The sequence below is a fragment of the Dreissena polymorpha genome, chromosome 7 (genome assembly GCF_020536995.1).
Source record: "Dreissena polymorpha isolate Duluth1 chromosome 7, UMN_Dpol_1.0, whole genome shotgun sequence".
In the NCBI taxonomy this organism is placed as follows: domain Eukaryota; kingdom Metazoa; phylum Mollusca; class Bivalvia; order Myida; family Dreissenidae; genus Dreissena; species Dreissena polymorpha.
The window spans coordinates 57,224,032-57,239,053 of record NC_068361.1 but is presented as its reverse complement, the minus strand read 5'-3'; the positions used below and the strand labels follow the sequence as shown (position 1 = coordinate 57,239,053).

Sequence of the window (15,022 nt, the reverse complement as noted above, 5' to 3'; positions counted from 1 at the left end):
TTGCATTCAAACTTGGTACACTTACTTACTATCATGAGGGGACTGGGCAGGCAAATTTAGATAACTCTGGCATGCATTTTGACAGAATTATGTGCCCTTTTTATACTTAGAAAATTGACAATTTTGGTTAAGTTTTGTGTTTAGGTCCATTTTATTCCTTAAGCATTAAAGCTATTGCTTTCATACTTGCAACACTTACTAACTATCATAAGGGGACTGTGCAGGCAAAGTAATGTAACTCTGACTGGCATTTTGACAGAATTATGTGCCCTTTTTATACTTAGAAAATTGAAAATTTGATTAAGTTTTGTGTTTAGGTCCACTTTATTCCTACAGTATCAAAGCTATTGCTTTCATACTTGCAAGATTTATGAACTATCATAAGGGGACCGTGCAGGCAAAGTTATGTAACTCTGACTGGCATTTGAACGGAATTATGGGCCCTTTATACTTAGAAAATTGAAAATTTGGTTAAGATTTATGTTTTGGTCCACTTTACCCCTAAAGTATCATAGATATTGCTTTCATACTTGGAACACTCACAAACTATCATAAGGGTACAGTAAAAGGACAAGTTGCATAACTCTGGTTGTCATTGTTACGGAATTATGGCCCTTTTTTGACTTAGTAACTTTTAATATATGGTTAAATTTTGTGTTTCGATCCACTTTACTTCTTAAGTATCAAGGCTATTGCTTTCAAACTTCAAATACTTACATGCTATCATGAGGTTACTGTACCTGGCAACTTTAATTTTACTTTGACCTTTGAATGACCTTGACTCTCAAGGTCAAATTATTAAATTTTGCTAAAATTGCCATAACTTCTTTATTTATGATTAGATTTGATTGATACTTTGATGAAACTACTCTTACCTGACATACCACAATAGACTCCACCCAAACCATCCCCCGTGCCCTCCCCTCCCCCCCTCCCCCCTCCCCCCCTCCCCCCCCCCTATTTTTTTTTTTTTTTTTTTTTTTTTTTTTTAAGATCATCTCACAAATGACCACCACACCCTCACACTATACCCCCCCCCCCACCCCCACCCCCCCCCCCCCTAATTTTTTTTTTTTTTTTTTTTTTTTTTTTTTTTTAAGATCATCTCACAAATTACAACCACACCCTCACACTATACCCCCCCCCCATTTTTTTTTAAAAAATGGTTATGTTTGAAATACCGTCCAACCATCGCACCCAAACCCCCCCCCCCCCCCCCATCGCCCCCCCAACCCCCCCCCCCCCCCCCCCCCCCCCCCCGGATTTTTTTTTTTTTTTTTTTTTTTTTCGCTTTTTTGGAAGATAATGTAATAAATGTCCACAACCCCACACTATACACCCCTCTTCACTCCACTCCTCCCTCCTTTGTGATTGAAAATGAGAGTCCCTTCAACTTTAAAAAGAAAATAGATGAGCGGTCTGCACCCGCAAGGCGGTGCTCTTGTTTCAGGTATGATTCCCTACTTTAAACAGTGTTTTCTCAGCTATGCTTCCCTAATTTTAGTAGTGTTTTCTCAGGTATGCTTCCCTACTTTGAGCAGTGTTTTCTCAGGTATGCTGCCCTTCTTTGAGCAGTGTTTTCTCAGGTATGCTTCCCTACTTTGAGCAGTGTTTTCTCAGGTATGCTTCCCTACTTTGAGCAGTGTTTTTTAGGCATGCTTCCCTACTTTGAGCAGTGTTTTCTCAGTTATGCTTCCTTACTTTGAGCAGTGTTTTCTCAGGTATGCTTCTCTACTTTGAGCAGTGTCATATCAGGTATGCTTCCCTACTTTGAGCAGTGTTTTCTCAGCTATGCTTCCCTACTTTGAGCAGTGTTTTCTCAGTTATGCTTCCTTACTTTGAGCAGTGTCTTCTCAGGTATGCTTCTTTACTTTGAGCAGTGTCTTCTCAGGTATGCTTCCCTACTTGCAGCAGTGTTTTCTCAGGTATGCTTCCCTACTTTGAGCAGTGTTTTTTCAGGTATGATTCCCTACTTTAAACAGTGTTTTCTCAGCTATGCTTCCCTAATTTTAGTTGCTTCCCTACTTTGAGCAGTGTTTTCTCAGGTATGCTTCTCTACTTTGAGCAGTGTTTTCTCAGGTATGCTTCCCTACTTTCAGCAGTGTTTTCTCAGGTATGCTTCCCTACTTTGAGCAGTGTTTTCTCAGGTATGCTTCCCTACTTTAAACAGTGTTTTCTCAGCTATGCTTCCCTAATTTTAGTAGTGTTTTCTCAGGTATGCTTCCCTACTTTGATCAGTGTTTTCTCAGGTATGCTTCTCTACTTTGAGCAGTGTTTTCTCAGGTATGCTTCCCTACTTTGAGCAGTGTTTTCTCAGGTATGCTTCCCTACTTTGAGCAGTGTTTTCTCAGGTATGCTTCCCTACTTTGAGCAGTGTTTTCTCAGGTACACTTCCCTGCTTTGAGCAGCGATCTGAAATTGTCATCCCTTATTAGCTTGTGTAAACCGCAGAGTACATGTTGTACTTAGATATTCACAAAACAGTTGTTCTATTGGTTCTGTGTGACATTTACAGAAATCACATATATATATTTTATTTTATTTTGAAAAGAAGCCAGTTTGCAAAAGTTTGTTCGAAAAACACCTTATTGTTGTATCGATTGTACTTGTGAACAGATTTGTTAAAAATCCATTGTTTTTGTCACTTGCTCAGTTAAATTTGCTTTTAATTATCTAAAAATCCTAAACCGTACCTAAGAAATGTTATAATTGATCATTACAGAAATAGTAGAATAAAACACTTGAAACGATAGCCCAAACATGTTTTTAGGAAAAGATAAAAGCCATGTTAAACCGTTAGATAAATGAACTACATGTATTTATGTTGTAAATAGCAAAAGAAAGAGGGAGTCAGTAATAATGATGCAGAGCTCAACAAACTGCGACTGAAGATCTCCCTATTAGAGGGAGACAATGCAGCCCTGCTAGTGGAGAATGCAGACTTGAAGGAAAGAGTTAACTCCCTTCACTTGGAGCTCAGTGTAAAGGAGGCAAAATGGTGCGAAAAGGAGGAACAATACAAGTTAAAGGTACCCCGAAAACAAGTTAGCTACTTCTTTTGTTTTATCTCCCAAAGCCATTTGTTTGCCCCATTTAGGAAAGTACCAGTATTGCACTGATGAGTAAACCTTAGAACAAAAAAAAATCAGGAAATTGTGAATATTAATTGCTTGGTCTGTAATTTCAAAAACACATCAAATTATTCTTCTACATGCCTTTTTGCTGAAATGTTCAGTTTAAGCTCCCATTTTGCAGCAATTTTTTTGGCCCAATTTGGAAAAGTACCGGTATTGGCTCAAATGGGAAAAATTTGCCTAAAAAAATTAAATTCGGAAATTTCGCGTCTTGAAGGCTTCATATTGGGAAATTGGTGTATTTATTTGTTGTTCCCAAATACTCGAAAATTGATAACTTAGTGTTGTCAAGTTGTCAATATTATTTTTACTTAGGTTCAAGCCATAGAGCTGCATAGTGAAACTAACTAAATATTGCATTTTAAAAATAAAAATAAAATAGATATTTTTTGGAAACCTTCGATTGGGAAATGCTTGACAGCAATTGGGAAATTTTTAGTTTTTTCCCAATTGGGAAAGTGCATTTTTCCGTTACTTTATAAAGAACGAAATAAAATGCTGATTTTATGTGTTTACTTGCAGATATTGCATAAATCAGTGAGCAGAATAACCACTAATGACGTACAGACAAACTAAAATTGCAGCTAGGTTGATGAATTATCATAATTTTAAATGGATAAAATTAAAAAGACTAACAAATACAAAACTGATGAATGAATTGAAATGATTCTGTTGTTCACAATATAATTTATTACATCACCTGCATCACTTATATCGGGATGGCAGAGTGGTTTAGGCAATAGGCTTGAAATCTCAAGAACACTTGTATAGGCTCCCTGGTCTCACATTTGTTCTTCTTATTGCTTTCTTTAAGTAAATACTTGTTATTAAAGTTGAGCTCTACATGTCTCTGGTTGAAATAAAGCAATTTAACCCTTTCCCACTTTATAGAAGCAAAGAAAAAATGGCTATGTGCAAACAGCATATTATAACCAGAACAGCCTGCCAGTAACGGGGTTCAGGTTTTATGTTGTTTGCTGCTCATCAGTATCTAAGGGCTGGAAATTGAGTTTTTAAAATTTGAATCTAGTAAGAAAGGTCTTTAATTAAATGTAACTTTCTTAGGGACTAAGAATAAGTGAAAATACACATCTAAATGGTAAAGGATTAAGGCATTTACTTACTACTGACACACTTAAAAAATGCCAAAATCTGTGAACAGGTTCCTTTACGTGGGTATATTTTAAAATAATCTTGTAGTTAATAGAATGCTTTCATGAAGCACCATATTAAGTACTGTCATAAAAAATTCTTAAAAATAACTTTTTAGCATATGTACGCGATTCTTTTTGTCCCCTACCTGTTTCACCGCAGGGGACTTATGGTTTGCGCTCTGTGTGTCTGTCTGTCTTTGAGTCTGTCTGACTGTCACACTTTTCTGGATCCTGCGATAACTTTAGAAGTTCTTCATATTTTTTCATGAATCTTGAAACATGGATAGATGGCAATATGGACATTATGCATGTCATTTCATTTTGGTCCTACGTCAAAAATTCTGGTTGCTATGGCAACAAATAGACTAGAAATACTGCTGAAAATGGTGTTTTTCTGGATCCTGTGATAATTTTTAAAGTTCTTTATCTTTTTTAATGAAACTTGAAACATGGATAGATGGCATTATGGAAATTATGCTTGGCATTTCATTTCATTATGTCAAAAATTCTGGTTGCTATGGGAACAATTTAAAAAAAAATCTGACAATGGTGGAGCCGGTAGGGGACATATATTGCTTGGCAATAGTCTTGTTCTTAACTGTTTCAGACAACAGGGCACTGTGCATATGGTGGCTTTTTGATGCTTGTTTGAACTAAGCTCTGATAATGTTTTGTCTAATCATCTCTGAGACATACAGGGATTTGATTTCTCCTATACTTTCTGCTATCGATAACCAAGATTGATGGATCATCAAACAAATGAAGATTGGGCGGATTGGGTATTTATGAATTAGCCAAAAATTAATTTTGGTGGATTGGATTTCTATGGATTAGATAAAAAATGACTTTGGGTGGATTTGGTATTTTATTGATCTGCTAAAAATGAAAAATTAGATGGATCGGGGGAAAAGCAAGAATTTAGGTGGATTGGATATATGATGTATCTTCTCAAAAATAAGAATTTGGGTGGATTGTGTATTTTATGGATCTGCTAAAAATGAAGAATTTGGATGGCTTTTGTATTTAATGGATCTGCCACTTATGAAGAATTTGGGTGGATTGTGTATTGTATGGACCTTCTAATAATGAATAATAGTGGATTGGGTGTTTTCCTCCCCTAAAATGTTTTCCAAAAGTATGACCCTGAATGTTTGTTTGCAGTTAAAACAGCAGTGGGGTGATAAGTACGAGGAGTGGATGAGAGAGACGGAGACAAAGATTCAGGAGCTGCAGGAAACCAATACGATGCTGTACGTAAAAATTGTATAAAACAATGAGCCGCTATCTGGAAAAACTGGGCTTAATGCATGTACATAAAGTGTCGTCCCACTTTATTCTGTGCAGTCCTCAGGGATGACACTTTCCCCTTAGAATGGATTTTCTTTTAGAAGAGATCTTTAGGGGGAAAAATTCATAAAAGCGGATAGTGTTGTCCCTTAATATCCCATGGGGACTGCACAGGCTAATATGGGATGACACTTTACGCACATGCATGAGGCCCAGTTGGCCCGATAGTAGTTTTAATATTGTTGATAAGATGCTGTATGTATGGCATATAAAATATAAAGGTGGCTGGGGCGTGGTGGATATGGTGTTCATCTTGGATATGTGAGGTCACGTGTTTGATTTCCCTTGTATGAGCAGTTTTAAGATCTTCCCAAAAAGACACCAAGTAATTTGTGTCTTGTTCTGATAAAACTGGGCATAATACATGTGCGTAAAGTGTCATCCCAGATTAGCCTGTGCAGTCTGCACAGGCTAATCTGGGACGACACTTTACGCACATGATTTAAGCCCAGTTTTCTCAGAACAAGACACATTTTTTCTTCCCAGAAAATTTACTCAAGAGTGATTAAATAAGCCTTATGGTTTCAATTCAAGCTCAAATAATGAGGTTTAAACTGACAATCAATTCAATCAAGCTCAAATCATGAGGTTTAAACTGACAAAGTGAATACAGTATAGGCATTCAATTCAATCAAGCTCAAATCATGAGGTTTAAACTGACAAAGAGAACACAGTATAGGCATTCAATTCAATCAAGCTCAAATCATGAGGTTTAAACTGACAAAGAGAACACAGTATAGGCATTCAATTCAATCAAGCTCAAATCATGAGGTTTAAACTGACAAAGAGAACACAGTATAGGCATTCAATTCAATCAAGCTCAAATCATGAGGTTTAAACTGACAAAGAGAACACAGTATAGGCATTCAATTCAATCAAGCTCAAATCATGAGGTTTAAACTGACAAAGAGAATACAGTATAGGCATGTTTCAATTCAATCAAGCTCAAATCATGAGGTTTAAACTGACAAAGAGAATACAGTATAGGCATTAAAGCGAGACTATACGATATGTGTTTAAGTGTAATATATTGATAAAAATATGTTAAAATAACACAAAATAGGCAAGAAAAATTATACATTGAAGACGAATTTCATAAAATGCAGCAAATACAAATTAGCGCCCCGAGCCGATTGTGACGAAGATATTTTGTTTATATTTTCCTACAGTAACCGAAGCATTGGTCTTTTTATTAGGATCGAAGTTAGTGTTCGCGTGTTGTATGAATAAATATTGTTGCAGGAATTTAAAATAAACTGTTAAACTAAATTTAGATTCTCATCGTACATGCATGATATACATGCTGGCGAATTTGACTGTACATACATTTTCGATTTCAGAATTAGATATCTGGCTTATTTCGCATTTAACATGTTCTTCTTAACTTTTATTTTAATTTGTATTGAAATAAAAATCTATATGTATAATAAGTTGTTTACACATTTTATATAAATTCATAAATATTTGACAAAATCGTATAGTCTTGCTTTAAAGCTTAGATGAGCGTATCTTGTGAGACTTTCAAAACCAGAAGTATTTGATTCATATTTTATCTATCATTAAAGATTTTCATTATATTGAGGCCATCATCTTTAAATGTTAGAGAGGATCTTATGGTTCAACAGAGCTAAATATGCAACAGACATTGATGAACATTTGCCCTTATTGATCACACAACAGATGTTTGAGTTGATGTTTGAGATACACGTCTCTGTATGTTTTCAAGACTTTCCTTAATATCCATGAAGGCAATCATTTTCATCACTTATAACATGTGTTATTACTACAAACAAAAATTAACAGCTGAAAACATGGTTAACATTAAAAGACATATTGAAAATATAAGTTGATAACATCATGTAATTGTAAATGTTTGATGTCTTCAACAAAAGGAAATACTGCTTTGTGTATCCCATTTTGTGTAGTTTTTAATTAGGTTTTGCAAAGGAACAAACTGGTTATTAGATTGGTGAATGCGGGCGGGCAGAACAAGCTTGTCCGGGCCATAACTATGTCATCCGTTGTCAGATTTTAAAATCATTTGGTACATTTGTTCATGATCATTGGACGGTATGTCGGGCGAAAGAATTACGTCGATATCTTCAAGGTCAAGGTCAGACTTTGAGTTCTAAGGTCAAAAAAGGTCATAAATGAGCTTGTCCGGGCCATTACAATGTCATTCATTGTCAGATTTTAAAATCATTTGGCACATTTGTTCACCATCATTGGACAGTGTGTCGCGAAAGAATTACGTAGATATCTCCGAGGTCAAGGTCCCCACAACTAAAAATAGATTTTTAAACAAGGGCGGTAACTGTGATGAACAATCAGTAGCAATGCACATTTTGAGTTTTAGTTGTCTCCCTTTTTTCAGACTTTTTTATGTCCCTCACCACTATAGTGGGGGACATATTGTTTTTGCCCTGTCTGTTGGTCTGTTGGTTTGTTTGCGCCAACTTTAACATTTTGCAATAACTTTTGTTATATTGAAGATAGCAACTTCATATTTGGATTTTGCATGCATGTGTATCTCATGGAGCTGCACATTTTGAATGGTAAAAGGTCAAGGTCATCCTTCAAGGTATAGGCCAAAAAAACTAAATCAAAGCAGTGCAGAAGGGGACATAGTGTTTCTGACAAACACATTTCTTGTTTTTTAGCTTACCTGATTGCTCAGGTAAGTCCGTCCGTTAACATTTGCTCGTAAACACTCTAGAGGCCACATTTCTTGTCCCATCTTCATGAAACTTAGTCAGAAGCTTTGTCCCAATGAAATCTCGGCCGAGTTCGAAACTGGGTTGTGCCGGGTCAAAAACTAGGTCACTAGGTAAAAAAAAAGAAAAACCTTGTAAACACTGTAGAAGTTACATTTTATGCCCAATCTTCATGTAACATTGTCAAAATGTTTGTCTTAATGATATCTTGGTTGAGTTCAAAAGTGGTTCCGATCCGTTAAAAAACATGGCCGCCAGTGGGCGGGGCAGTTTTCCTTATTTGGCTATAGAGAAACCTTGTAAACACTCTAGAAGTCACAATTTTTGCCCAATCATCATGAAAGTCGGTCAAAACATTGGTTCAATTGATGTCTCGGGCGAGTTCGAAAATGGTCTAGATCAGTGAAAAAAGTGGGTGGGGCATTTTTCTCTATATGTATATAGTGAAAACATGTCAACACTCTAGAAGTCACATTTTTGGCCCAATTTTCATGAAATTTTGTCAGAACTTTTGTTTCCTAGAAACGTGAGTTAAGTTTGAAAATGGTTCTGGTCTGTTGAAAAATATGGTTGCCAGGGGGACATGGCAGTTTTCCTTATATTTATATAGTAAAAAGGCTTGCAAACAATCATGAATTAAGGTCATGTAACATGTGAGACAACTCTTCTAAATATTGCATTTAAGAATACAGTAGTTACTCCCCTTTGATTATTAATGTTTTCATAATAATACAGTGTAGTTGTGTTTCATTTATGTGTTAATTGTTATTCAAGGTTGGATGATTTTATGCCCCCTTTCAAAGAAAAGGGGGCATATAGTGATTGGACTGTCCGTCCGTCTGTCTTTCCGTCTTTCCGTCACACTTTGCATTTGGGTTTCCAAAAATGCTCATAACTTCTATGTCCCTTGAGATATAACCTTCATATTTGGTATGCATGTGTATATGGACAAGGCCTTTCCTTACGCACACATTTTTTTAGCCCTGTGACCTTGACCTTAAACATAGGGTCCGCGTTTAGGTTTCAAAATCTGCGTTTAGGTTTCGAAAAATGCTCATAACTTCTATATCCCTTGAGATATAACCTTCATATTTGGTATGCATGTGTATATAGACAAGGCGTTTCCATCTAAATCTGCGTTTAGGTTTCGGAAAATGCTCATAACTTCTATGTCCCTTGAGATATAGCCTTCATATTTGGTATGCATGTGTATATGGACAAGTCCTTTCCATACGCACACATTTTTTTACCCCTGTGACCTGCGCTGTCCGTCCGTCCACATTTGGTTTGTAGACACTCTAGCATTCACATTTCTCAAGCATTCTTTATCAAAGTTGCTGAAAGATCTCAGTCAAGTTTGATGATGAGCAAAATCACATAATTATGCCATATTTATTGCCCTTAGATTGTCCAAATTTTCATTATATTATACAAAATCCTTGTAAGCAAAGTTTGATGTTTAATGTTTGGGGGGTCAACTCAAAATATAGGTCACCATTTCAAATCTTACCAAAACAAAAACACTCCCTACGCCAGAGCTTTAGTTCAATAATGATGAAACTTGACCAGGATGTTTGTCTGGTCAATATCTAGGTCATGTTTGACATTAGGTAAAGATTGAATGAACCGACTCCTCTCAGGTGAGCGAACTAGGGCCATCTTGGCCCTCTTGTTTATTGAAAACCTGGTTTTGTGACAATTATTCCCTTGTTATTTGTATGTTTGGGCGTTGTTTCAGTTTATCCCATTGGTTGTTGTTCTGTTTATCCAACTGGGCATTCTTTCTGTTTATTTAATTGTGTCTTGTTTCTGTTTATCCCATTGTGTGTTGTTTCTGTTTATCCCATTGTGTGTTGTTTCTGTTTATCTGATTGTGTATTGTTTCTGCTTATCTGATTGTGTATTGTTTTTGCTTATCCCATTGTGTGTTGTTTCAGTTTATCCCATTGTGTGTTGTTTCTGTTTATCCAATTGTGTGTTGTTTTTGTTTATCCCATTGTGTGTTGTTTCTGTTTATCTCATTGTGTGTTGTTTCTGTTCATCCCATTGTGTGTTAATTCAGTTTATCCCATTGTGTGTTGTTTCTGTTTATCCCATTGTGTGTTGTTTCTGCTTATCCCATTGTGTTGTTTCTGTTTATCCCATTGTGTGTTGTTTCTGTTTATCCCATTGTGTGTTGTTTCTGTTTATCCCATTGTGTGTTGTTTCTGCTTATCCCATTGTGTGTTGTTTCAGTTTATCCCATTGTGTGTTGTTTCTGTTTATCCCATTGTGTGTTGTTTCTGTTAATCCAATTGTGCGTTGTTTCTGTTTATCCCATTGTGTGTTGTTTCTGCTTATCCCAGTTGTTTCTGTTTATCCCATTGTGTGTTGTTTCTGTTTATCCGATTGTGTGTTGTTTCTGCTTATCCCATTGTGTGTTGTTTCAGTTTATCCCATTGTGTGTTGTTTCTGTTTATCCCATTGTGTGTTGTTTCTGTTGATCCAATTGTGTGTTGTTTCTGTTTATCCCATTGTTTGTTGTTTCTGTTGATCCAATTGTGTGTTGTTTCTGTTTATCCGATCAGGTGTTGTTTCAGTTTATCTAATTGGGTGTTGTTTCTGTTTATCCTATTGTGTGTTGTTTCTGTAGATCCAATTGCGCGTTGTTTCTATTTATCCCATTGTGTGTTGTTTCTGCTTATCCCAGTTGTTTCTGTTTATCCCATTGTGTGTTGTTTCTGCTAATCTCATTGTGCGTTGTTTTTGCTTATCCCATTGTGTGTTGTTTCAGTTTATCCCATTGTGTTTTGTTTCTGTTTATCCCATTGTGTGTTGTTTCTGTTGATCCAATTGTGTGTTGTTTCTGTTTATCCCATTGTGTGTTGTTTCTGTTGATCCAATTGTGTGTTGTTTCTGTTTATCCGATCAGGTGTTGTTTCAGTTTATCTGATTGGGTGTTGTTTCTGTTTATTCTGTTGAGTGTTGTTTCTATTTATCTCATGTTGTGTTATTGGGCTTTGTTCTATTTACCCAATCAGGTGTTGTTTCAGTTTATCTGATTGGGTGTTCCTCTGTTTATCCCATGTTTCTTTAGTTTTTTCTACCTCAATCAGTTTGAAGTCCTATTAATTGTAACTTTCATAATGAATTACAGACTAAGCCAGCTTGATCAGTTGATAGAATGCTGGGCTACAAATCTAAGTAGGGCAGTTGTAGGTTTCTGGCATAAATGTGTGCGCTTAGTTCTGGTTACCAAGCTATCATAAGAAAAGCGTGAGTTGGCAAATTAACCGCTGTGACATGACAAAAATACTGTTGAAAACAGAATCAATCCAACAACAAAAAGCACACACAAACTTTAACTTGTCTATGATGATGGGGATGAGCCACTCAAGTTTTCCAGGCCTGTATATCAACCTGATAATTATCATGAAATCTTAAATATAAATAATATGTAAGGTTTTTCTGCAAATTATTAAACATCAGTCCTATCTGATTGCAGGCGTACATACCTCCACAGGTCAGGTCAGCGTCTTCCAGACAACCCAGGCGCCCAGGGGACGTGATGACTCTCACCCTTACAGATTATTCTTATTATCATAGTGTTTGTTTTTTAATTTGTGAACAAGCCCTTTTTCAGAAATTGTTTCATAATTAATAACTTTTTATACGAAACCGTCCAGTTTGTCTTCATGTAAAAAATCTAGATCTCAATTTATTTTTATGGTGTTATAGCGAAAAAAAGAATAAAGTTTTGTTAACATATATTATTGTATTGTTGATATTAGTTGTCGTTGTTGTCTTAAAAGTTATTCTTTGACATCATTAGTGTTGTGTTCTAGTTGCTTTTGCCACATATTTATCAATAAAGATGTTAATTGATAGATATTTGCTTTTGCAAAGAAATATAAGTGTGCTAAATTTTAATTTTGTTGAATGGGAAAAATATTTGTATAATGCCAGACAGTTTATTTTGTAGATGGATGTTCATTTTATTTTAATTATTTATGTTAAAATTACTACTTTTTAAAGGCAAAGATTCATTGACCTGTTTAAATTTTAAAATGTGAAGAATTTATGTATTGCATGAACTGTTAAAAAAAATTATGTATACATTTGTAGTTTTAACATTTCAATAAAGCAGTTCAAATTTCGTACTGTAATCTAGGAAAGTAAAAAACAACACTATATTAATCTGTAAAAAAAGCAACATGATGATGTACATGTGTGAACATTTTCTAGATGATTCAATTTAAGGTATGTCTTGGTTAAGGTTAAATAAATTAACGGTTGATGGGGTTTTAATTTTCTGCACCATTGCCTCATGTTTAACTTTACTTGGTTTATGTCTTGAGATGTATATTTCTCCTGTGATATTTACAAACATGTAATTATCTAATGCAGTTGTTGAACCTTGTAAAACAATTTTTTTATTGCTCAACAGCAACCTTCAATTGTGTTATTTTCTCATGCTGTTCGTTTTCACTGACAGATCACAGATGTTATTCATCCTTTATTACCTGAATGTTAGAGAGGTTGGCTATGAATCCAAGAAGTTCGTGTTTGATCCATGGCGTGCCTACATAAGTTGTGAGGGGATTAATCATTAAAAAAAATATTTGAGCCTTGTTCTGAGAAAACTGGGCTTAATGCACGTGCGTAAAGTATGGTCCCAGATTAGCCTGTGCAGTCCCCACAGGCTAATCAGGGACGACACTTTCCACCTAAACGTGATTTTCGGTAAGGAGGGACTTCCTTGAAAGTAAAAATACCATGAAAGCGGAAAGTGTCGTCCCTGATTAGTCTGTGCTGACTGCACAGGCTAATCTGGGACGACACTTTACGCAGATGCATTAAGCCCAGTTTTCTCAGAACGCGGCAAATTTCTAGTTGTTGGCCTAAGGTTGTGTATTTATTACTTGTAAGCCAGCTAACCAAGGACATTTGTGAGTTGGTAAATTGGTCTCCTTTATATCTTGAAAAAACTGTTGAAAATGGCGAAACATATGTAAACTAACAAGAAAACATAATTATGTTACTGTGTGTATACAGATCAGGGCATTGTCTTATAAAAGATCTTGCAACTTATTTAATTTACAACTGCTGTTTTAGCGCACAACAGAGAGGCAATCAAATATGTTCCTAAAAAAAAGGGAATCCAAAAGATGGAAAGAAAAAAAGAGTATAGAAAATAACAAAAAGTGCAGGTTGCTGCTAAACAATTATAAAAAAATATCTTAAATTTGTCTTATGAGTTTTAATAACACAAGCTCCTGAACATTTTCAGACAGTTTCTATCCCAACAAAAAGCAACATTGGGAGATTAAGAAAACATAACACGACTTGTCTACCTATAAGTAACAGTTTCGGCCAAATTATTCCTGCTCATTACTTTGTTGGACAAATAATTCTGAAATGTGATATTTATCCTGTGATATTTATATTATACATGTGATACCAGTAATGTGATATTATTTATCTTGTGTCAGTAAGCCTGATATATATTTGTTCAAACATGCAACTATACTGCCACCCGTATGAAATACAAAACCATGTCTATAAAAAAACTGATGCAATTAATAAAAAAGCCAATTATTTCATAAAAAAACACTTGCAATTTATTGTTGGACAAGCTTATTTAAATCTTAAACTGTTGGAAATGATACGCTTTTTTCTATGTCATTTTTGTAAACGCAAATGCATAGTTTTGATCTTAAACTAGGTACTAGTGTTATATTGTGATGTTTTTTATTAGTCACCTACCGGTTTCACCGGTGGGGACTTATGGTTTGCGCTCCGTGTGTCAGTCAGTCTGTCACTTCGTCACACTAATCTGGATCCTGCGATAACTTTAAAAGTTCTTCATATTTTTGAAACATGGAAATATGGCAATATGGAGAGTATGCACGTGATTTCATTTCGTTCCTACGTCAATAATTCTGGTTACTATGGCAACAAATAGACTAGAAATACTGCTGACAATGGTGGTTTTCTGGATCCTGTGATAACTTTTAAAGTTCTTAATATTTTTTCATGAAACTTGAAACATGGATATATGGCAATTTGGACATTATGCACGTCATTTCATTTTGTTCCTTCGTAAACAATTCTTGTTGCTATGGCAACATTTTTTTTTTAAATCTGAAAATGGTGGAATTACTGACAATGGTGGAGCCGGTAGGGGACTAATATTGCTTGACAATAGTCTTGTTTTATTTAATGTTTAAAAAAGACTAACTTTGATTTCACAACAGTAAATGTGTGTCCCTATTACAACGTTATTTTCTCGATTTCCACAAATGTCGTTATCTTTAATTGTGAGTTGTTAATGCACATATAAGAGTTCAATAAAGAAACGTTACTAGTCGATCTTGTGGCTAAATGTATTTTTTACAATTCCATAAAATCTATCCCAGTAAGTCAGTGAGGACCGGAAGTACGCCTGAAGTGGGAATTGAGATGGGCCGCCAAGGTAAGATGGACACTTCCACGTCCTTTCTCCCATAGCCTATTTTACCAGTTGATGCATACAATCAGAACGATCGAAACCAAATCATTTTAGCATCGCTCTGAAAAATGGGACTTAATGCATGTGCGAAAAAGTAGTGTAAAGCAGACTGCACGTGCTAATCTGAGACGGTACTACGCACTTGCGTTAAAGGGATCTTTTCACGGTTTGGTAAATTGACAA

The 15,022-nt window shown here is 35.6% G+C and overlaps 1 protein-coding gene across 1 annotated transcript in view; it reads left to right on the top strand.

Annotated features, from left to right (window-relative positions):
- Window positions 1-14,698, top strand: part of LOC127840115 (ELKS/Rab6-interacting/CAST family member 1-like) — a 32,161-nt gene extending 17,463 nt beyond the window's left edge. The window contains exons 6-8 of the mRNA XM_052368576.1: window positions 2,835-3,029; window positions 5,450-5,538; window positions 11,834-14,698. Of these exons, the coding sequence (XP_052224536.1) occupies window positions 2,835-3,029; window positions 5,450-5,538; window positions 11,834-11,897 (348 nt within the window). The 3' untranslated portion in view covers window positions 11,898-14,698. The remainder of the gene's footprint in view (window positions 1-2,834; window positions 3,030-5,449; window positions 5,539-11,833) is intronic.
- The last annotated feature ends 324 nt before the right edge of the window (window positions 14,699-15,022 follow it).